The sequence below is a fragment of the Zingiber officinale genome, chromosome 4A (genome assembly GCF_018446385.1).
Source record: "Zingiber officinale cultivar Zhangliang chromosome 4A, Zo_v1.1, whole genome shotgun sequence".
In the NCBI taxonomy this organism is placed as follows: domain Eukaryota; kingdom Viridiplantae; phylum Streptophyta; class Magnoliopsida; order Zingiberales; family Zingiberaceae; genus Zingiber; species Zingiber officinale.
In genome coordinates this window covers 109,533,774-109,555,049 of record NC_055992.1, presented here as the reverse complement: position 1 = coordinate 109,555,049, position 21,276 = coordinate 109,533,774, and the positions used below count along the sequence as shown (strand labels likewise).

General features: G+C 40.2%; 3 protein-coding genes across 5 annotated transcripts; 1 reads left to right on the top strand and 2 right to left on the bottom strand.

Annotated features, from left to right (window-relative positions):
• Window positions 1-1,382: 1,382 nt before the first annotated feature.
• Window positions 1,383-3,551, bottom strand: LOC121970542 (L-type lectin-domain containing receptor kinase VII.1-like). The gene has a single exon (XM_042521321.1). It carries the CDS (start codon window positions 3,482-3,484, stop codon window positions 1,412-1,414), a length of 2,073 nt encoding a protein of 690 aa, XP_042377255.1. The 5' UTR covers window positions 3,485-3,551; the 3' UTR covers window positions 1,383-1,411.
• A 4,466-nt stretch (window positions 3,552-8,017) lies between these two features.
• LOC121970540 lies at window positions 8,018-10,660 on the top strand. Of its 3 annotated transcripts, none has more exons than XM_042521317.1 (3): window positions 8,018-8,145; window positions 8,277-10,069; window positions 10,459-10,660. In XM_042521317.1, exons 1-3 carry the CDS (start codon window positions 8,082-8,084, stop codon window positions 10,579-10,581), a joined length of 1,980 nt encoding a protein of 659 aa, XP_042377251.1. In that variant the 5' UTR covers window positions 8,018-8,081; the 3' UTR covers window positions 10,582-10,660. The 3 variants fall into 3 exon arrangements, with proteins under 3 accessions (XP_042377251.1, XP_042377253.1, XP_042377252.1); XM_042521319.1 differs by lacking the exon at window positions 10,459-10,660 and having other exon boundaries at window positions 8,277-9,472; window positions 9,594-9,772; XM_042521318.1 differs by having other exon boundaries at window positions 8,021-8,145; window positions 8,304-10,069; window positions 10,459-10,659.
• Window positions 10,661-10,795: 135 nt separating this feature from the next.
• LOC121970541 (endoribonuclease YBEY, chloroplastic-like) lies at window positions 10,796-17,253 on the bottom strand. The gene is made up of 12 exons (XM_042521320.1): window positions 16,756-17,253; window positions 15,841-16,092; window positions 15,668-15,763; window positions 14,907-15,084; window positions 14,690-14,773; window positions 14,507-14,607; window positions 14,171-14,263; window positions 12,669-12,740; window positions 12,147-12,266; window positions 12,013-12,063; window positions 11,454-11,642; window positions 10,796-11,229 (listed from the first exon to the last, which is right to left on the bottom strand). Exons 1-12 carry the CDS (start codon window positions 17,236-17,238, stop codon window positions 11,062-11,064), a joined length of 1,887 nt encoding a protein of 628 aa, XP_042377254.1. The 5' UTR covers window positions 17,239-17,253; the 3' UTR covers window positions 10,796-11,061.
• Between the last annotated feature and the right edge of the window lie 4,023 nt (window positions 17,254-21,276).

Sequence of the window (21,276 nt, the reverse complement as noted above, 5' to 3'; positions counted from 1 at the left end):
TCAAATACAAGGACAATACCAGAGTTTCTTTAATTAATCAGACAGCGTTTCATTTATTCAACAAGATTTACGAGTGCAATCATGGAAATCAGGGAAGTCGTCGATCATGATTAGATTTACGAGTGCAGGATTAGAATAAACTTCTTTTTGAATGTCAAAGCATTCAATGGCCATATTTTTTATAAGCAAAAATTAATGGGCTTTCTACCAAAAAAAAAAAAAAATGGGCTATATTTTTTTATTTACCTAAAAAAGTATACTAATTTTAAAATTATAAAAAACAACACTAAAAATAGTATTATTCCCTTCTTATCCTTCTCGTCGATCTCTTAAATTTCCTCTCTCAAAGATCATTAAAGTGACTAATTCCTGAAAATAGGAGGCGTTGAGGACAAAGAAATTGTTGAAGTTATCATTTCCATCTAGTACTAATACAGTTGTGTTAATAAAAAATCTTTTGTAGGAAGGCTGGCTAGAGATTTCTGATAAAAATACTAGCTCCTTTCAGTTTATAATGAAAATAGTCAAATTTGAATTTCATAGATTATTTTTCTTAGTACTATGTGCAGAAAGAAGGGAGGAGCTATATGAAATGAAAATCACGTACGGTTTTGAAATAGAGATTCTTTGAATAGAATGAATGACGTAACAGATATTGGCTCAATCCGAAGGAAATTATGCGGAAACTTTATAAAAAATGAGAGGCTATTTAAAAATAAAAAATCAGAGTGGATCCTCTGAACTCGAATTACTCATCCTAGAAAAAAATAGACATACTCTTCAATTGACTCCAAACTCCAATTGTAACTCAAGCTCAGATGTGTTTTTTATTCGAAATACCTAGAATCTAGAAGAGTGGGTTCCAGTGTTAAAAGAAAAAAAAATCTCATTCCGTTTTCTAATGCATTCCCTCTCTCCAAAATTAAAAAGGGTCTAACATGTTCCCATATCAAATCTATCGTTAAGTCTAATATGATCTCATATCAGATCCACGATGAATTTAATATTTTTCCATACCAAACCTATTATGGATTTGATATTTTTCATATCAAATCTACCTGGATCTAATATGATCCAGAGTAGGTTTGATATAAAAAAAACATGATCGCTTTTGTTTTTTATAAAAAGTCAAAATTTAATATATTGTCGCATGGCAGCGTTTAGAGTGGTGAGGATGAGACATAAATGAAGAAACAGTTAAAGTCCTGAACCATATATCATATTTATTGTGAAATTAGGATGAGATGAAAATGAAGAAACAGTTAAGTCCTGAACCATATATGATATTTTATATATTTGATTGTGAAATTTAAAATATTTAAAAAATAAAATATTTGATTGATAATTTAAGGACCATAAATATTTGAGATTTTTTTTTTTTTTTGCTTTTATTACGTATCCTCTTACATGGTCAGACATCAGCTTCTTTTATAATACCCGAGTCCGTCCGAAACCCGGACTGCGACGTGGAAATGGAGATGGGACCCGCACTGGCCGTCTCCACCGGTCGCCGTACCCTCGCATCCAGCAGCCACGACGTCGCCTCCGCTCTCCTGCAGCCCACCTCCGGCACCTCGTACCACTCTTCCGCCTCCAACATCCGCACCACCTGCCTCATCGTGGGCCGGGCCGGCCCCTCCTCGTGCGTGCATGCCAACCCCACCGTCACCATCCGCACCGCCTCCCAATCGTCGAACCCCTCCGACCCCCTCGTTCTCACCTCCACAGCCGCCAGCTCCCCGTTCGTCGCCACAGCATCCCGCGCCCACGCCACCAGCGGCGGACGCCCCTCCTCCGCCGCCATCCGCCCGCTCGCCAACTCCAGCGCCAGTACTCCGAAGGCGTACACGTCGGTGGCCGTCGTAGTCCGCCCGGTCCGTATCACCTCCGGCGCCAGGTACCCCGCCGTCCCCACCACCCTGGTGGTCCTCAGCAACCGCCCTCTCGGTTGGGCCCGCGCCAGGCCGAAGTCTCCTAGCCGTCCGGTCATCTCTCCGTCCAGCATCACGTTGCTCGCCTTGATGTCGCGATGGAGCACCACCGCCTCGCCCCAGCCCTCGTGCAGGTACCACACCGCCGCCGCCACTTCCCGCAGAACCCTCGCCCTCGATCCCCAATCCAACGGCTTCTTGGCGCCGTAGATCCACTGATCAAGGCTTCCGTTCTTCATGAAGTCGTACACGATAATCATCGCGCTAGCGGCTGGCCGCCGCGTCCGGCACCATCCCCGGAGGCGGACCAGGTTACGGTGCTTCAGCCGGCCGAGCGTGCAGACCTCGGCAGCGAAAAGCTTCGCCTCCTCCTCATTTGTTCGAGAGAAGACCTTCACCGCCACCGGATCGCCCCCAAGAAGCCCCTTGTAGACCGTCCCGTTGCCCCCTCGGCCAACGAGGTTGCTGCTGGCGAAACCATCCGTGGCGGCGACGATCCGATGGTAGTCGATTCGATGCGGCCAATACTCCGATTCCCACTCCTCTATTATCTCCTCGACCAACTGTCCCCTGTTTCTCCGACGACGAACCCAGAGACCTAGCACTCCCATGAACGACATCGCGATCACCGTGGAAGAGACAGAGAGGGCGATAGAAAGACGTCTCTTCAACTTGGAGGACGCCGGCGTCGCGAAACTAGGAAGATTGGCCGTAATTAGGCCGTCGCCGGAGGAAAAATTGGAGTTGCTGAAGCTCCAACCCAGGACGCGGTGGCGCTCCACAAGCCGCCCGGTGGAGGCGCAGAAGCCGACGTACATCTCATCGAGGAAGACATCGGAGAGGTCTAATTCGACGGAGATAAGGGGGCGGCGTGGCTTCCGGCCGAGACTTGCAGGGGCGATGGTGACGTTGAGTCTTCCGGCCGCATAGTCGACCCAAGCCTGGTAATTGGATCCGTCATTGAGTGTAAGTCCCACGAAAGCAGCTTCGTCGTCGGGCCAGTATCCGGCGGAGGCTGATTTGACGGAGGTGAGCGAGTTGAGGTCGACGCCGACGTGGTTGCTGTCGATATCGCCGAACTCTTCGTTGCGGAAGACATCGAACTCCACGGCGAGGACGCGTGACGAGGAGTCTCCGTTGGAGGAGAGGTTGAATAGGCCGAGGTGCTGGGCGGAGGTGGCGCCAAGGGTGCCGGGGGCAGGGGCGAAGAGGAAGGCGAGGCCGTGGCCGGGGAGGGCGGTGAGGACGGTGGCGACAGAGAAGAGGAAGGAGGCGGCGAAGGGAAGGACCTGGCGGGAGGAAGATTTGGTTGGGATGGGGTAGGGGAGGAGGGCACGGCCGAGAGAGAAGGCGTCGTCGTCGTGGGTGAGGGAGAGGAGGAACAGAGGGCGGCGTTGGTGGTGGTGGGAGTGGTATGTGAAAGGTTCGAGAGTGGCGTTAGCGTAGAGGCGGAGGTCTTCATCGTTGAAGCCGTTGAAGAGGAGGTCGACGGCGGAGGAGAGAGGGCAGATGAAACCGAGGAGGAGGAGGAAGGGGAAAAGCGACGGCGACATGGCATGGAAGACGAGAGTGGAAATGGAGTTGGAAATAGTGAAGAGGATCGATCAGAGCAGAGCAGACGTGCACAAATCTACTAAACAAATCTAATTGGATTTATGTTTGTACGCTGATGTCTTGGTCAAGTCAACTCGATATTCCATTCTACTTTTCGCCGACGGGGCATAACCCAGTTGAAGAATTACTATGAGTAGTTTTTTAACTGAGATACTAGATAGCTTCGATTTCTTAATTTACAGAGAATATATTCCATTATTTAACCAAAGTAAAAAAAAAAAATAAATAGAGAAATTAACTGTTGATTTTTTTTTTTTTAAAAAAGCAGACTGTGGGCGTGGATCGATCAAATAAGATGCTCATCAGCTCTCCGATGTCCCAAAGTCCCAATTGAGCTATCACCACAGAATAAGATTATTTTTAAATTAAATATTTATAGTTTAAGTTGTTGTACAGATTGTTGGTGAGCAAGAGCAGTAGGGATCTTTTGGTCCGTAAATTACGGATCAAAGGATGGTCCACTGATGAAGATCCTTGATTTGAATGAATCCTACCTATTTAAAGATGAGATTCATCCAAATTAAAAATCCTTATGTAATGGACCATCTTCTAATTCATAATTTATGAATCAGAGGATCTACTCTCAAGCAAGAGCCATCATGAGGAAAAATACGTTTAGTTTTAATTTGACAATGACTCATTTAATAAAAAAGTTTAAATTTATAATACCATTGTGTCACATTTAATAAATGGATAGATACCTAACCCCCATATATATATAATTCAACTTTCGTCTTGGTTATTTGCTGACTAAAATCGAAATACAATTTATGCACATTTAAAATTATGTTTTTTTAAAAAAAAATATTTTAATGTATATTTTTGATTCTTTAGCCATTTTTTTAATGGATTATATTAATCTTAGTTTATTATTAATAATCTTGTTTGAGTAAATTTATTTATTTTCTTTAAGATGATAGTGTTTATTGACCAAGTCTTTTGAGTAAATTTTTTTATTTTAAAATGATAATGTGTCGTTGACAATCTCTTTTGAATAAATTTGTTTATGTTTTAAAAAAAAATTGTTACTCATTTATCCATAATTATATTTTAATATCCAATAAATTTTGAATTAAATTTAAAAGTTAAGTAACTTTTAAGATCTTAGAATTCTTATAAAGGAGAAGAAGAGGAAATGAGCTCCCAACTTAAATTTAATTTTGAAGTGATGTAAGGGAAAGAATAGAGTTTTTTTAATAGGGGTCGAGGGATTATTTTTTTAAAGATCAATTTGATTTTTTATATATGGTTATGAAAATTAATTGTTAAATACTTATGGTAGTTTATAATATAAAAATTTTAAGTGTCAATTTATATCAATTGGTAAATGAATCAACTTATAAAATGGAAAAGATTTACCGTGTCTGGATCCTAGAAATTTCAGGGTCAAAACTTAAGGGACACTTGGTTTGTAGAAAGAATGAGAATAGGAATGTGATTTATAGAAGTGAAGAATAAGAATGAGAGCTTTCAATCTTAAAAGTAGGTTTTTTTCTATTCTCCAAATTTTACTCAGTAATTATTTAATTTTATATTGGAGGGATGGAATACGTGGGACCCATCACTAATTTCCTAAATCAAACATCAACATTTAATTTTTTTTTTTTCCATTCTTCACTTCTATTTTATCTAACTAAGCATCCCTTAGCTTTGATAAATTATAGGAGATTTTACCTCCAATGGATAACGAACAAAGAGGACTTTAGTTGATATCCAAGTTCCAATAGGAAAGTTTGAAAATTGTCGCTAAAATTTCATATATCTATTTTTTTTAGAGGAAAGATATTTATGACTTTTTGCAACCTGACAAATTTAACTGGAACTTTGATAGGATCAGAGAGGAGTTTGTGTTATTGAAAAAAAACTAAAAATGTTTAATTTCAAATGCAATACTATTTTTCTAAATTCAAGCGACACCATAAAAAATGGTGTCTTTTTTCTTAAGAAATATAATTCTATTTATAGAACTTCCATGGTGTTAAAATGGAGTGTATAATACTCAAATGGTGTCATAATTAATATGAGTCGGTATTATAATATTAACATTTTAATCAATTCTTTGACGTGAGTAAATTTTATATATAAAAAAAGAAAATTAAATTTAGATATAAAAAGAATAAATATTGGAACAAAAGGGCATAATACTGGTCCCATTTGGCCCTAGTTAGATAGACAAGTACATATGAGGATATTTTTATCTTAACACAATAACTTTTTACAAGGGAGAAATTAAACCTCTAACGAAATATTTACACTTACTGAAAATTGACTACAAAATTTATTAGAACAACCATCCATATAAATATTGACCTATCAATTCATGAAAATTATAAAAAAAATTAAAGATGAATAAATAAACACATACATAATAAGAGTTAATATTAAAATAATAAAATATTTCCGTCTATACTAGTTGAAGAGATAGTAAATATTAACATTGAAACAAATGCCCTCATAATATAATACTATTTAAATGGGTCGCGCTTTAAAAAAAATCAAATGCCCTTATAATATAATAATACTATTTAAATGGGTCGTGCTTTAAAACAAATCAAAATAGGCCATGTTCAAACGAATCGTAACCAGTTATCAAATTGGCTAGCGGTTAATTCTTTGATCTAGTAGATTGATTCAATCGATCCAATAAAAATCAATCTTAATGAGGAAGCCATGGATCTAATAGATTGATCCAGCTAGTGTTCCAACTGAATCATTAACCTGCATTCAACTATGACGACCCTAGAAGAAGCAATAACATCTCAAAAGATAATACAATAGATGAATAGCAACAAATAAACAAAAATTGTAGGAATATATTTTAAAAAAATGAACGATGAAGAAATAGTCCTCGTCATCAAACCGTATTTGTTAATGACATAACCAGTAAGCAACTAGCCAAATAAATCAGCACGAGTTGGGATTACAGGAACTATATAGTTTCCAAATGGCGAATCAAAACTTCTATAATTCCCCAAACATCCTTCTTGTTGAGCCTGCGAGACTGCAAATTTCTTGGCCTGCTGAATCTGAATTTTGACCTCCAATTGGAGTGCTGTGGCTGGTTCCTGCATGGAATTAAATGCATCTCAATGGACAGAATGAGGAGCTGAAAAGAAAGAGAAAGCAACAATGAAAAACATACACTGGAAGAAATTGAGGACGCTGAAGCGCTATAGTTTACAGTCACTGAGGGAACATTCCTGCATAAAGAGAGGAAAATGCGAAACACGCCAAATAATAGAAGATGACATGTGAGAAAGTGTATCTCAAGAATGGGTATGTGGCTGTATGATGATGACTATGTACAAAGCACTCAGTTTTTGGACTGTGGATAGAACCAAAATAGAAATAGAAACAGAAACATTTTGTATGTTGCTACTGCAACATAAACAAGAAGACAGAAATAGGTTATCATGGTGAACATGCTAGAATTAAGGTAGTAACAAAGAACATCAATATGAAAAAAAAAGAAAGAACAAAATCTAATGTCAAAGAAAGGAAGATTTTCAAAGTCAACATGAACTATGTTTATATAATATAACTCTGTTATTACTACTACACTACTAGTTGACATTATAGAAACACACGATTTAAGACGAAAATGGATGTTTCAGGATTTGGAGACAACTATAAATTTACCTATTGACATGGTAAATATCTTTCACTTTACAATTTTGCAGTTGCAGAAGCCTCAGAGAGAACAAGGAGGCAAAACTATTCAACAATAAAGAAGAATTGGATAACAAGGAGGCAAAACTATTCAACAACACCTACACAATCTGAAAGTCCACACACAAACTCTGTTCTCGGTAACAAAGTCAAACTCTAGAGTCACTTAAATGAAAGGTTTCTCAAATGAAAACAGAACAAGTCAATTCAAGGTCTCTCAAATAAAAGCTTCAACCTAACAGTCTGAAAGTGGGAAAAAAAAATGCGCAGAACAAGTTTTAAATTTGGCATCCAGCAACTTCATGTCCAATTCAAGACGCTATATTCGCTAATGTCGTTGAGATATTTGATCGTTGAAGCATACGGCAACAGAGAAACATGCTTAAATCTTCGATTGCAACCAGAACAAAAACCCTAAATAGGTTTCTAGTTCCCAACTCATTTATCCAGATACCGAGAAGGGATAGGAGGTGAATCAAACAAGGAAGAGGTATCGATAGTTTTCCTGAAGCAAGTGGTGGAAAATTAGAGGATAAAAGAGTAGAGCAATACCTTTTTTCCCCATCGAGCTTCCGTCGCTTAGGGAGGGATGCCATGTTCTTCACTTTGGGCCGGCGCCGGCGCCGCTGCTGCTTTAAAGGAAAACTGTAGTGGGCCTGACCGAGAAGTTTGATGGGCCGGATACAAGGTTCCGCTTATGAAGAGTCATTTTGGTTACAATGATCCGCGAGTTCACTGCAACGCCTGGTGACCTAACGGTCGAATGCAACGCAATGCAATGTTGTTATTAATTAATCGTCGGCGGGGTGGGGAAGTGTTCAAAAATTCAAACACCATCTCCGATACTTCAACTGGAGCTGCGACCTGATGGATTTCTCCAGGAAACATCCCTCGCCATTTCCGCGATCTACCAATCTCCCTTTTCGTTCTGGTTTGTAAATCTCACTGATTCTACTCTTTTTGGTTTCAAATATCTCATTTCAATCTCTTTGATTTTCTTTATTCCACGATCGCTTCTTCTCGTGGATCTTTGGATGAGTGAAGTAATTGATGTGGTTTTAGATGGCCGTATTCGAAACCTTGTCACAGGAATCGATGGATCCGGAGAGAGCGACGAGAACAGAAGCGGACCTTCTCGTGAGAAATTAGGGTTTGGGTCGTCGCGCCATACAAGGAAGGAACAGAAATCGCCGACAATGAAAAAGAAGATCTTGGCCGAGAAGAATGGCGATGCGACCTCGCTGGCCTCCTCCGGTCATGCCAGCTTTGGATCGAAGGAGCAAGCGAAGCCTGAGCTTGTTTCTGCTGCCGATACGAATTCCCTTGTGCAGAGAGTAGGAGCAGAATCCTGCTCTGGTTTCTATGATCCGCTGACGAACTATACCTGCCCAAGGCCTCGGTTCCTCCGCTACAATCCTAATAGTCGCCTTGAGATTCTCATGCGCATCGAGAGGGCGAGGATGGAGGAAGAGGAATTGGTGGATGCCTCAAACTGTGATTTTGAGGAGAGTGACATGGAGGATGAAGAGGAAGCAAGGAGGCCTCTTTGGTGGTCAAAAAGAACATGGACGTTGTTTCTGATTGGATGGTTAGTTTATTTTTCTTGCTATTTTTCTTCCATCGACTCAGGATTTCACTCTCCTAAAGATGATGGAAGTTCCATGGAGGATTTTACGAAGCTTCATGACAACCACAGTCCCTCGCATGGGATAGAACTTATGCTGAATTTCATGGGCGTTTCTGAGATTTGCTTCAATGTGGCTCATAAAGAACTCACCTGTTCAATTGATGGAGGTTCTATAGAGGATTCTCTGAAGCTTCAAGGTAACATCAGGCCTTCTCAAGTTGGAACAGAATTTATGATCACTTTGATGGGCCTGTCTGAGACTTGCTTCAATGTGCCTCTAAAACATCCGACTTGTCCAATCGAAAGCAATGGTGAAAGCATGGTAGTATCAGATGTTCAACTTGAACAGAAATCGAGTTTTGAAGACGCAGCATCATTTCTACTTATTCCATGGGAAGCAGAAAGAACTAATGAATTGCTGATTGAAAAGGTGCGCAACAAGGCGGATGATTTGGTGATTAAAGAAGAGGTTCTAAGCTCCCTTGAACAAGAAAAGCATGACCAAGGAAATGACATCAGTGTTCTTGCAATCCTGGATACTGAGTCTGTGATGATGGAAGAAAATACAATTCGTGATGCATTGAAGAAAATACCTAAATGGAATGACGTTTCTTCGGAGACTGCCCTTTTGGTACTTGTTTCATTGTGTTTGCTAACTCTACTGCTGGGCACCTCTAGTTGGATTTCACTGAAGATTTCAATTCCAAGATCCCTTCTTTTACCAGTATTTTCATCTTCAAAAGGTTTTGCAGGTCGAGATGAGCCGGCATCATCAATTGGAATGAAAGAACATAGTAATGAGAAATTCAGCGATCCAAATGCAAATTGTAATCCTCCAAGTTGCCTTCCCAAAATAAGTAGAGATCTGGAAGTTGAGGATAAGTTGATATCCTCAGCCGGAAAAACAGAATATACTAAGGACAAGGTTGGCGATGGAGTGTCCAGTAAGCCTTTGAATTCCCCAAGCAAAAACGGTAGAGTTTTAGCAAGTAACCATCCACCAGTGGTGCAATTGCTCAGTAAATTTGTGACAGTAGAAAGAACCAGGCAGACAATAGGTTCTGGCCACGAGAACATAGCAAGTGAAGCTGAATCAACTATAGGATTACAACTAGTTCAATGTTCAATGAAGTCGACGAGCATGACAACTTCATCATCCAACTTTAATGTGGTTGCTTCGGTTCTTAGTATAAGTCCTACTTCACAGAAGCAGACGAGGGAAAAACAGGCAAGTAACTATAGTTTTCATATTCTAATCCTCAAATGTTACACGTTTACCAGTCTAACAAGTAGAGAATTAATTTGAAACTAGTTGCGATGGTTGTAGTTCAAAGGAGCACGGCATGTTTTTCTAATCCAAACAAGTATATTGTATTAGTTTTCTGTTTGTGCATTTATTGCATATCAACCATAAGCACATTAGTTGTGATGTATTTAAATTATTTTAGCTACTTGAGTATTTTTGTAAGTATAAAAGCAGAAAAATCAAAGTACTACTTACAAACTTCAATTGGAAATATATGGCAACCATGAATTATTCTCTTCCTCCTCTTCTTTGTTACTCGTTAAGTTCTCTCCCAGAAACTGAAGGCTAATGTTTTCTAGTGTTTGTGATAGGACTCTGGAAACAAAGCAGGGGGAATGGATAGTGCACCTACTCCTTTAAGACGCTCAAGCCGACTCAGTAGTCGAGCCATTTCAGCCTCAAGGCAAAGGGACACCAAACTCTTGATGTTGTGATTCAGATTCTGAATCATTTTATGGTTGTGCTCTGAACATACAGTTGAATTAATTGATGACTGATTGAGTTACCGCTGTTTGGGCATAAATAATTGCGATTCTTTTCAAAATCCCTTTCTTAATAGCACAAAGCTTGATATCTGTAGGTAAATATTAATCCAGCTTAACATGAATCTTGCAATACTTATCCATCCCACACTACAGCAACACAACATCGTGCAACATCAAGTTGGATTATGAACCTTATCGTCATTATTGCAAATTCGTAAATTGCAATGGATTAAATACAGAATCTAAAAACAATGACATTGGCCTAAAATACAATGTTGAACTGGCGTTGAGCACCAGCTTAAAACAATGATCTACAACTTTAGTAACTTGTAGAACCCAAGCAACCTTGTTTCTGCGTTAGTTTAATTTTTCTTGCATTATCCCTGAAAAGTAAACTCTAGAGCAGCCATCTGTTGCTGCAATTGAACATCAGAATGCGTATTCATAAATTGCCTTTGCCACCCCATCTTCATCATTGCTAGCTCCAATCACATTGGCAACAGCTTTAGCCTTTTCTGATCCATTGGCAAGTGCAATACCCAATGATGCTAACTGGAGCATCTCGATATCATTTTCACCATCACCAATAGCCATTACCTATAAGCAGATCATAATTACAAGAAAGTATGTGAACATAGTGGATCATGATTCATGCATGAGTTTGGTCTATTTTCTCAGGTTCAGGAGACATTTTTTCTACGAAGAGGAATACCATCTTTAGTAGGATTTATAAGTGAGTTAAAATAGTTTATCTTAAAATCTTTTTATATGCAAATTGTTTCAATATGAGCAAGAGACGAAAGATGAAAAGGATTGCTTGCCTCTTTTTCACTAACACCAAGGTGATTCAACAGTATTTTTACTCCATCACCCTTTGAGGTTCCAGCAGGTACAATCTCGAGCATATCAGGTTGAGCTTGGACAACCTTTGCTCTGCCCTTTGTCGCATCTGCCCAATATGGTCGCAAAGTACGAGAAATACCCTCGGTCGTATCAAAGAAAAGAAGTTTCTGCAGATACCAATTCATGCTCACTACTCGAGGCAATTATTTCTGTAATCTAACCTCACTAATATAAACACTAACGAACAACTTTGTTATCTCGGTTCTTGCTAAAAGATGTACACGCTGGCACAAGGAACATACTCCCATAATTGAATTTTAAGTTTTGAAAAAAAAAAAAAACTGATTGTTCAATCTTGTTTATGCCCATCACTAGAAATAAAACTTTTTACACGATAAAGAACAAGAGAAATAACACTATGACATTTGACTCACAAAGTATGATCTTAAGAAAGAGTTAAAATTTGGACTATAAAGTAAATCAATAGAGTTAAACTGAGCATATGTCAACCAAAACACGTAGCCGCTTACGGCTTACCTGTATCTCAGCAGCTGCAAGAAGGTGCTTAACTGAAGGTATAATTTCTGCCTGTAGCAAAAGAAAATTCTGCATTAGTTGACAAGAAGTTATAATGGAAGGACAATGTGGTGAGAGTCCCATTTCTGTACCACCTTTGGCTCATGATATACTGTATGGAGTGAATCAACCAAAGGATGGTCAAACAATGTGAGACAACGATCCTGACAAAATGCTATCACAGGAACTTCATGCTCCAGAGAATATGAAAGTGCCTGTGATTTAATAGGAAAACAATGAGCATGCAAGTTACAAGGTTAAAGTGAATATCTGCACCAATTATAAATTGTTAACATAACCAAATCATATTAGAAAAATTAAGCTTTTAAAATGCTTCGAAGTATTAGGCTGTGACATACTAATGAACAACCAAGACATCAGCAGAATCACAGGACCCTCATAAACATAAAATCAAGGAAAACTGCACAAATCACAAACTAATAGATGACCAATTTTGTCTCTCAAGAGAAATAACTGGACTCCCATTTATCTCTCAAGAGATAAATTAATTGGATCATACTCATATTCACATACTCATAACAGTACAGCCCCATTACAAGCATGTGTGAACTCAAATGAGCTAAAAATATTATATTGCATTGCATACATCTCATTACCTCTCTGCAAACATCCTGGTCAAGATTACTTCTAGAAATTTCTCGTCCTTGTCTTCCGTAAACAAGCAATCCCTAAAAGTGCAGTTGTTGCTTCAGTTAAGATGAGTCAATGCCAGACATGTAGGATGAAAGCATACTATTATTAACAAAATATATTCTTATTAGAGCTATTTCATGTAATACAAAAACGATAAAATTAGAAGAAAAAACAACAACCAACGTTGACTTTTGGTCTTTTGAAATGAGAATAGTGAGACTGAATTAGATAAGTATTAAAAGACAACAAAATTTTACAGAGCTTGCAAATGATGCAAGAGCAGTTTTCTACAGTTCAGTTTGAGGAATAACACCAAAATTATTTGAAAATAATAAAAAATAAAACAAAAAGGTCAAAATGTCTGCTAAGAATGTTAAAAAAATTATACCCAACAAATTTGTGTATAAGTTTATCTTCACGAATAGCCACAATATGCAACATAAATTTTAATAGAAATTTTCTGAATGCAGAAAACTTTACCATGAGAAAATCATAAAAAGTAATAAAATATACAGTAATGAAAGTTACATAGTAAAATTTATTTTGAAAAAAAAAATGATAGGTTAAATCACTGTGAGAAATTAGATTAATTGGCCAAAATACAATCTAAAGTTTTCAAAATGAAAGGAATGTGGGAAGAAATCATTTAATTCATTCATTACCAAGATTTGAGCAACTTATTTATTCAAAAAGGTCAAGCGTTAGAAAAGGACCTGATTACAAATGAATGATTTAGCATTGGCTCACATTCAAGCTAGACTAAGTCTGAATCAAATGTAGGAGAATAAACAAGGATATCATAACAAGGTATAGGAAGCAAGCCAGGACTTAGGGTCACGTAAGTTGTTAGGAAAATACCAATTTATAGATTTATATTCTCACATTACTAGAATCCATAGAACCGACCCCACCTAATGGAATAAGAATTGGTTGTTGTTGTTGCTGCATCTTTTGACATTACTAATTAATTAGAACATTATTCTACCAACTAGATAACCAAATTATCCATTGACTAGTGTATTTTCAAACAAAATGAGAGCTGGGTTTTGTCAAATACTATGCTTTACATCTTTCAACGTTATTATATTTAACAATTTTTTAAACATGTTTCAGAGATATTTACCTAACCATTAGATTGACTACCAGATCCAATTGATAAAAAAAAATGAATATAGCGTCAAGCCCTCAAGTCAATGGATTGGGTATCTATTTGAGAGCATATCATGTGACCTGGTAAAGTAGCGTATGTTCTCTTAAAGAAGAGCTAATTTTAACCAAAAAATTAAAAAAAAAACAAAAATAGTGTACTTATCGGCAACATAAACTCACAAACAGATTTCCAGATTTTAGATCAAACTAGTAGTTTCAGCATTCCTTAAGTTTGAAAGTGTTCATGAGAAGCAGTTTCTTAAAATAAGTTGGTGTCTAATAAGTAACAAATTTATGTGAAGTAACATAGAGAAACCTGTAAGAATATGCCAGGCGAAAACTCAGAAATAACACCATTTTTCCCAGCCAAATCAACCATCTTGAGCGCACTTATGACAGCAGGGCGAGTCTGTTTCACATATATAAGAATATTAAATCAGCATATCCCTGCTACTTCCCTGAACAACAGTGTCTAGTATAAAGTGCTACCACAAATAGAAAAGGTAAAAGTTTAGCCAGAAGCAATTTACAATTCAGAATATCTATCAACAAGATGCATCAAGTATAAAAACAAATACACAAATCCAAGCATCTAAATTCTACTAAATAAGTAACTGCAATACTAAATGATAATAGCTTCACCTCCACTCACCTTTCCAGTAGCAATAACTACTTTTACTCCCCTGGATACTGCTTCCCGTATAGCCTCTGCAGTAGTTGCAGTAATTTGACTTTTACTGTTTAGAAGTGTGCCTTGTCAGAAAGTAATTGTTAGAATAAAGGATTTAGAAAAAATCCTATTAGATAAAGTAAAATGCTAAGAACTGAACCTCACCATCCATATCACAAAAGATATAACTGAATTTGGGTTTGTAGAATCTCAGACTACCTGCTTTCTTTGAATCCTTTACTACATTTACTGCCAAAAATATGTAAAAAATTACCAGTACTGATTCACAGTGTCATCTTTCACAGTAGATCTAAGGAGACAAAAAGAATTCACATGGAAACATATTGGTTTAGAAAAGGAAGGAGACAATAAGAAGCCTAACCCTCTAAGATGTCATTGGGAAGGGTTCGATCTTCTGCAGCATCTGTTGCACTCTTTATTAGGCCTTTTCCTTTCCATCCAAGACTCTTCAACACCAGTCTCTCCTCATTTTCCATTTCTTTTTCAGCGTCATCACTAAGTTCATGATCAAACCCAAGAAGATGCAGCAAACCATGAACCTAAATAAGTATGAAATAGATATTGCTTAATGCTGAACCGAAGTGTGCTAAATGCTTCGTACTACTGCAAGTATGTCCATTTTTTATTTACTTGGCCAATATTTCCAACTTTAATTGAGATTACTCATTTAACCCTTGCTAAGCAAGAGTTACAAAACATTTGTCTCACTGCCAAGATACTTCCATTAACTACAAATTTCTATCCAAAAGTTGCATTTAGCCACAACCAAAAACTAATAAAAATTGAAATTACTAACAAAGAAAATGTTAGAATGAATAGGCGAGGAAAAATCAAGTAAATCTACTTTCATTGTTAGCAAAGTGTTTGTATCTTATTAGTATCTGAGAAAAAAAGATGGTTAATGTGGTTTACATCATCGTTTCAAGTTGGAAGCTGGAACTAATCCATGCAGGAGCTAGTTTCACAAGGAACAAAGGACACCTAATAGTAAACTAGAAAGATATATAGGAGGCTAACATGATGGTGCCATCAGGAGGCTTTATAGATGATAAATATTTCAAGTAACGAAAAGATAAGCACAGTGATGAATGAGAAATACAAGTATATATTCCACAATCATACCATGAGAATTCGTATTTCATCAAGAAGGGTATGACCTCGCTCCTCCGCTTGTTTTGAAGCTGTCTCAACAGATATTATTATATCACCTAGGATTAGCTGCAGGGGAAAACAAAATGAAAATAAAGAAAAATCATAAGCTTAAATTAGACTTCAACAAAAAGAAGTCTTCTTACAACAGGTAGATCAAGTTCAGCTATATGCTGAGACATTGATAGAACATCTGTCGCCTGGTCCTTGCCCCTCCATTCCTTATTCAGATTTTGGATAAATTCATCATTGCAAAGCAATACCGAAAGTTCAACCTTATCAAATTTGCCAACATCACATATAGAGGTGTCCCTTGTCTTATACTCTGAATCCTTAAGACCATCGAATGCAATTTTCATTGCCATTGAAACATTCAGCTTTAACATTTCAGCAATGTTCTGGATAAATATCAAAGGTAAAACTATTATCCTTAAGAACACGTGCAACAAGTTTCTATAGCAAATGAAAACAAGTAAAAAAATGAAGGAAATGCAGCAAAAGTCTTTAAAAAATATATGTAAGCATTTTTCAACAAGGCAAAAAAGGGGAACAGATAAGTTTCCAACCATAACTAACTCTTCTATTCACATTTGCATCAAGTATCCTTAAGAAGCATGCAAAATCAGTTACTATATCAGCTGCAAGATTGCTGAAGAATAGATAACATCTTGGCAAAAAAAAAAAATGGCATCGGAAATATGCAAACATTACAAATGACATCCCTTGTATTTTATATCTGCATGTCAGTATAGTATCAGTGGAAGACATCATTTACTATGCAGGTGAATTACATAGCTAGGAACCTTGAAGATTATAGCTTTTAAGTTCACCATGAGATGGTAGATTGTGCAAGTGTAGATCTTTAACAAGTATTTTGTTTCCAGTACTCCATAAGGTAGAATTGCATGTTCTATACAGCAACTGAAATACGATGCACAGATCATATCCATAATTTTCACCAGTCGACCATAATTCTCTTTAAATGATGATGTTAAGCAATCAACAGCGATTTAAGTAATGTAAAAATAACCACACCAGAAAAAGAAATATCGGACGCTTACCAAAACTTCAGGGTCCTTGGGCAATGCTTTTTCCAGAATAATATTGACATCAAGCTGCAGCTGTTTGTCCTTCGGCACCTGCTTCCTCATCGCAGCTTGCGGGCGTCTCACCTTCCGAAATCCTCGGCGGTTCGCCAAGAACCCGAGGGAAGCCACCATAGAGCGCGAATAGCTAGAGGATAGATGGAAAACTGTCCTGTAGGGAACATAGGGAGTGCCGGAGAGAAGGAGCGGAGAAGAAAGAAAACGCGAGGAGGAAGCTTCGCCCGTCGGCCCCGACCAGATCGCCGTGGAGATCGGAGGAGAAAGAGACAGACGAGATCTGATGGAGATAGGGAGGGTTCGCGAGGCCATCCTCGCCATGTCGTCGTCGTCGGCGGCGGCGGCGGGGAGGAGGGCCACAAAGCTGGGACTCGAGGGAGGCGCGCTCAGTTGATGGGGGAGCAAACACGAATAACTACGACATCGGCATCCGTACGGCATCAATTGTGGCCCGTAAGCTCGCACAGAATGTCCAGTTATTTTGTTGGGCTAAAAATTGAACCGAATGGCACATGCTCCGGTCTGGAAGATGCCTAGTACAATTGAAGCAAAGCTCAGATGGTTACAAACGGTCCAATATCATTGAAAGACATTTTACTCTGTCACACTGTTCCTTTATACAGGAGAGATTAGGCTAATGAGATGTTTTATATCTATTAGAAATTCCGTAAATGTATTTTTTTAAAGTAATTTAGATATTTAAATAAAAAATGTTCGACCATAAATCAAAAAGCAGTAGTAAAAACAAAGCCAAATAGTCGGTTGAATGACAGCTTGCTGCTTGGGACAACCATTTTGCCTCCCTTCCCATTGATTCTAAGGAATCGCAAGTATGATTTTGTTGTGATGACTTATGCGAGCTACACGTTAAACTTGGGAATATTCCACTAACTTGGTCTCTGTTGGATTTCTCAGACCGAATGAAAACTAAGCAGTCGAATAGTTAGAAGGGACTGTCACATATTTGCCTATTATCAGATAAGTGGGACGGCGAGTTCAAAATAGAAATGGTCAAATGGAGGTATAAATTTCGTCATCATCCTACATAGTTGACAGAATTTTGTAAATATGATTTCGGCGAGTTTCAAATTTCAGGGTTTCATTGATCATATGTTATACATATGGCAAAAGGTGATTCGCTCATCCTCAGTGCCCCCGTCAATCCGTCTCTAGACCAACACGAAGGAGGTAAATCACGGATGACTACTAGCCATTAGTGTAAATGGCCAAGACATGGAGGAGGTTATGCTCGGTCACGCCGAGTTTCGACCCCAAGACCTCATGTGGTAACACCTCATATTTTAACCATCGCATCGCCCCGAGGGGACGATCATACGCTATACAGGAATATGGACATGTATAAATATTGTGAGCATTATTTCTTATTTAAAACTTCAAAAAAATTACTTACATGGATCATATTTATCTATGTAAAAGTAATAATATTGCCCAATAGGTGGACATAAATATATCCTGATCCGGTGGTGAAGGAGGGGGCCCGGCCGTAAAGTGGTCAACGACACGTGGAAGTCAAAGTCAAAATGGACAGACCAATGTTTTGGCCGAGCGGGGAGGTCACCTCACCGATCGGCCTTAATAGCGCCCAGGCCGCCGCGAAGACAACTCGATTACAGGTCGGGTTTCCGATGAGGGTTTCGTATAAAAGAGGCGATGCGCCGACCGGCAAGTCCGCTTGGCCGAGCTACCGAATGACTAAGGCTGCATGCCCGTCCAAGTATGCGACCGAGCAGCTCACCCGCTTGGCCTAGTAACAGACGAGAGAGAAGAGGACAAAATAGACAGCTGGCGATATCCTTCTCAAGACATGCGTCGCCGACAGACAACATGATCAGCGACCAGACCGGATAGAAGATCGTACGATGGAAGTTTCCACTGTCATGCTGGAGATATGCTCGGACGGTTGCAGCATGGCGTCAGCCACGCTTTTCCGACACGTACATTTTGAGGTATGCTTTGTGGAACGTGCATGCCTCGGGAAGCGTGCACGTGCCCCCCCGGGGATCCTATATAAGGACCCTCAGACTTCGACGGAGGTATGCGCGATTATTCACTGTAGCTATAGTTTCGTTACTCTGCTTCCACTTTATTTCACCGGTGCCTGACTTGAGCGTCTGAGGGTCGTCGCCAGGAACTCCTTCCCGGTTCGGCTGTGTTGCAGGTTCGCCAGGAGGTCCACGTCATCTTAGAAATAATTTGAAGACAGCAGCGAGCGCTACGTTCCCAGCGCCCGTCGACTCGACTCTCAGACAAGATCAATTTGGCGCCATCTGTGGGAACACACCTGAATCCGAGCCGAGAAGATGGAGGAAGTTGGACGTTCACATCGTGACGCTCTCTCTCGAAGAACTCGACGCACTCATCCAGGCGCGAGTGGCACTTCGACTCCTTCGAGATCTTTGGGGCTAAAGCTAATCTCGGGCCCGCTCGCATTTTCCCTACTGTAGCCAACGACGTGGATCTCTAGCCGCCGAGCATATGATTTTCGGGCTCGGTTGGAGTCTCCGCTGGTCGGTCCGCCAGCTATAATGTTGATCTCACCTCGTGCCACGTTGTTCTTGTTCTGTTCCTCCTGAGCGGACGGTCTGCTTCGCTCACGCGCGGCTTGGTCGGGCTCGGTGCTTCTTCGATGGGGTTGCTACGATGATCTCCTTACTTCCTCTCGTCGTTTGTCACCGTGGTACCCGTCGTTTGTCACCGTGGTACCCGTGTCACTGGTCAGGAGAGGGAGACCGGCGACGATAGCTTCTGGGCGCTGGTTGGGCGACTAAATTGAATCCGCGATAGTCGCGGGTGTTGTGAGTTGTTGACTGGTGGAAGGAACAGAACATAGGGGTCCATATCTTTCCTTTTGGTTTTGGACGCTCGATGGCTACGTGCTGAACTGCATGAGGCCTTGCTTCCTGGTGTAGCCGCGCCCCTTCGGCTTGGGGCCCTCATGGTGGCTGATGGTTGATTGGCGGCCTTCGTTCAGTCAGCGCCGATGGTTCGGATGACATTTTCTTTCTCCTCGCTGCCTGGGCTTTTTCCACATTTATGTATTCGTTGTCCTTCTTCAACATGTGGTCATAGTCCCGAGGTGGCTTTCGGATGAGAGACTGAAAGAAATATCCGCCCACGAGCCCTTGGGTGAACACATTCATCGTGGTCTCGGAAGAGACCGATGGGATGTCCATGACCACCTAATTGAAGCGTTGGATGTACGCTCGGAGGGACTCTCTGGGGCCTTGCTTCATGGAGAACAAGATGACGCTCATCTTCTGGTATCGTCTGCTGCTTGCAAAGTGGTGCAAGAAGGCCGTTCGGAAGTCCTTGGAGCTTTGGATGGGCCCATCCGGCAGCCTTCTGAACCATCGTTGTGCCGAGCCAGAGAGCATGGTCAGGAAGACTCGACACTTGACTCTCTCTGTGTATTGATGAAGAGTAGCAGCATTGTCGAACTTACCAAGATGGTCGTCAGGGTCGGTCGACCTGTTATATTCTCCGATCGCCAAGGGAGCGTAGTGCATTGGCAGCAGATCTTATAGGATTGCCTCGGAGAATTGGCGGTTGATTCGCTCGGGTGATGAATCAGTTCAGGGCGCCTTGCCTTTCCTTGCGTCCCGCATGGGTGCTTCGTCTGAAGAAGAGTCCCTTCCTTGATGGGCTTGGGTAATCTCGGAGGGCGTCTGAAACAAGGCTCGGTGGAATGGAATAGGCACGGGCGGAGCCTCCTCGTGAGTGCCGATCGGCCCTTTATTCTGCCCCAGATGAATAATTGCTCTGGTCGATCTTCATGGGCCGCTCGGCCTCCCGAGGCCGATGTTGCTTGTTGAGCCAACCGATCGGCTAGCACTCTTTGCTGTTGTTGCTCGACTAATTTTGCCGCTCGCGATTGTACCAGTGCGTTGAGCTCCTCTTGAGTGAGCGCCACTGTATGAAGTCGTCCAACTTCTTCCATCCTCTCGGCTCGGATGTAGGTTAGCTTCCCACAGATGACGTCAAATTTGATCCTATCTGAGAGTTGAGGGTGACGGACGCTAGGGATGTGGTGCTCCTGTTGACCGTGCGTGGACCTCCGATGAGACTAACCTGCAAGCACAAAAGCATCAGTGCCGAGCCAGGGAGTGGTTCCCCGGCGATGACCTTCCGACACTCAAGTCAAATCTCCGGCGAAAGCAACAGGCAAGTAAAGAAACGAAAGTGACAGCGTAACTCACTACAAGAAAATTGGGATTCTACAATACTTAAAAGACAACGTTTTTTATAAAAAGCGTTGTCTTTTTTCCTTTTACAACGCTTTTAGTGAAAAGCATTGTCTATTTCTTTATGTTCTTACTAATAGATAATACTTTTTTAAAAATCATTGTCTATTAATGATTTTTATGGATCAAAGATAACGTTTCTTGAAAAGTGTTGTCTATTGTTATTTTTTTTTTAGTGTATATGACAACGCTTCTTGATTTGTAGTGGGTCAAAGAT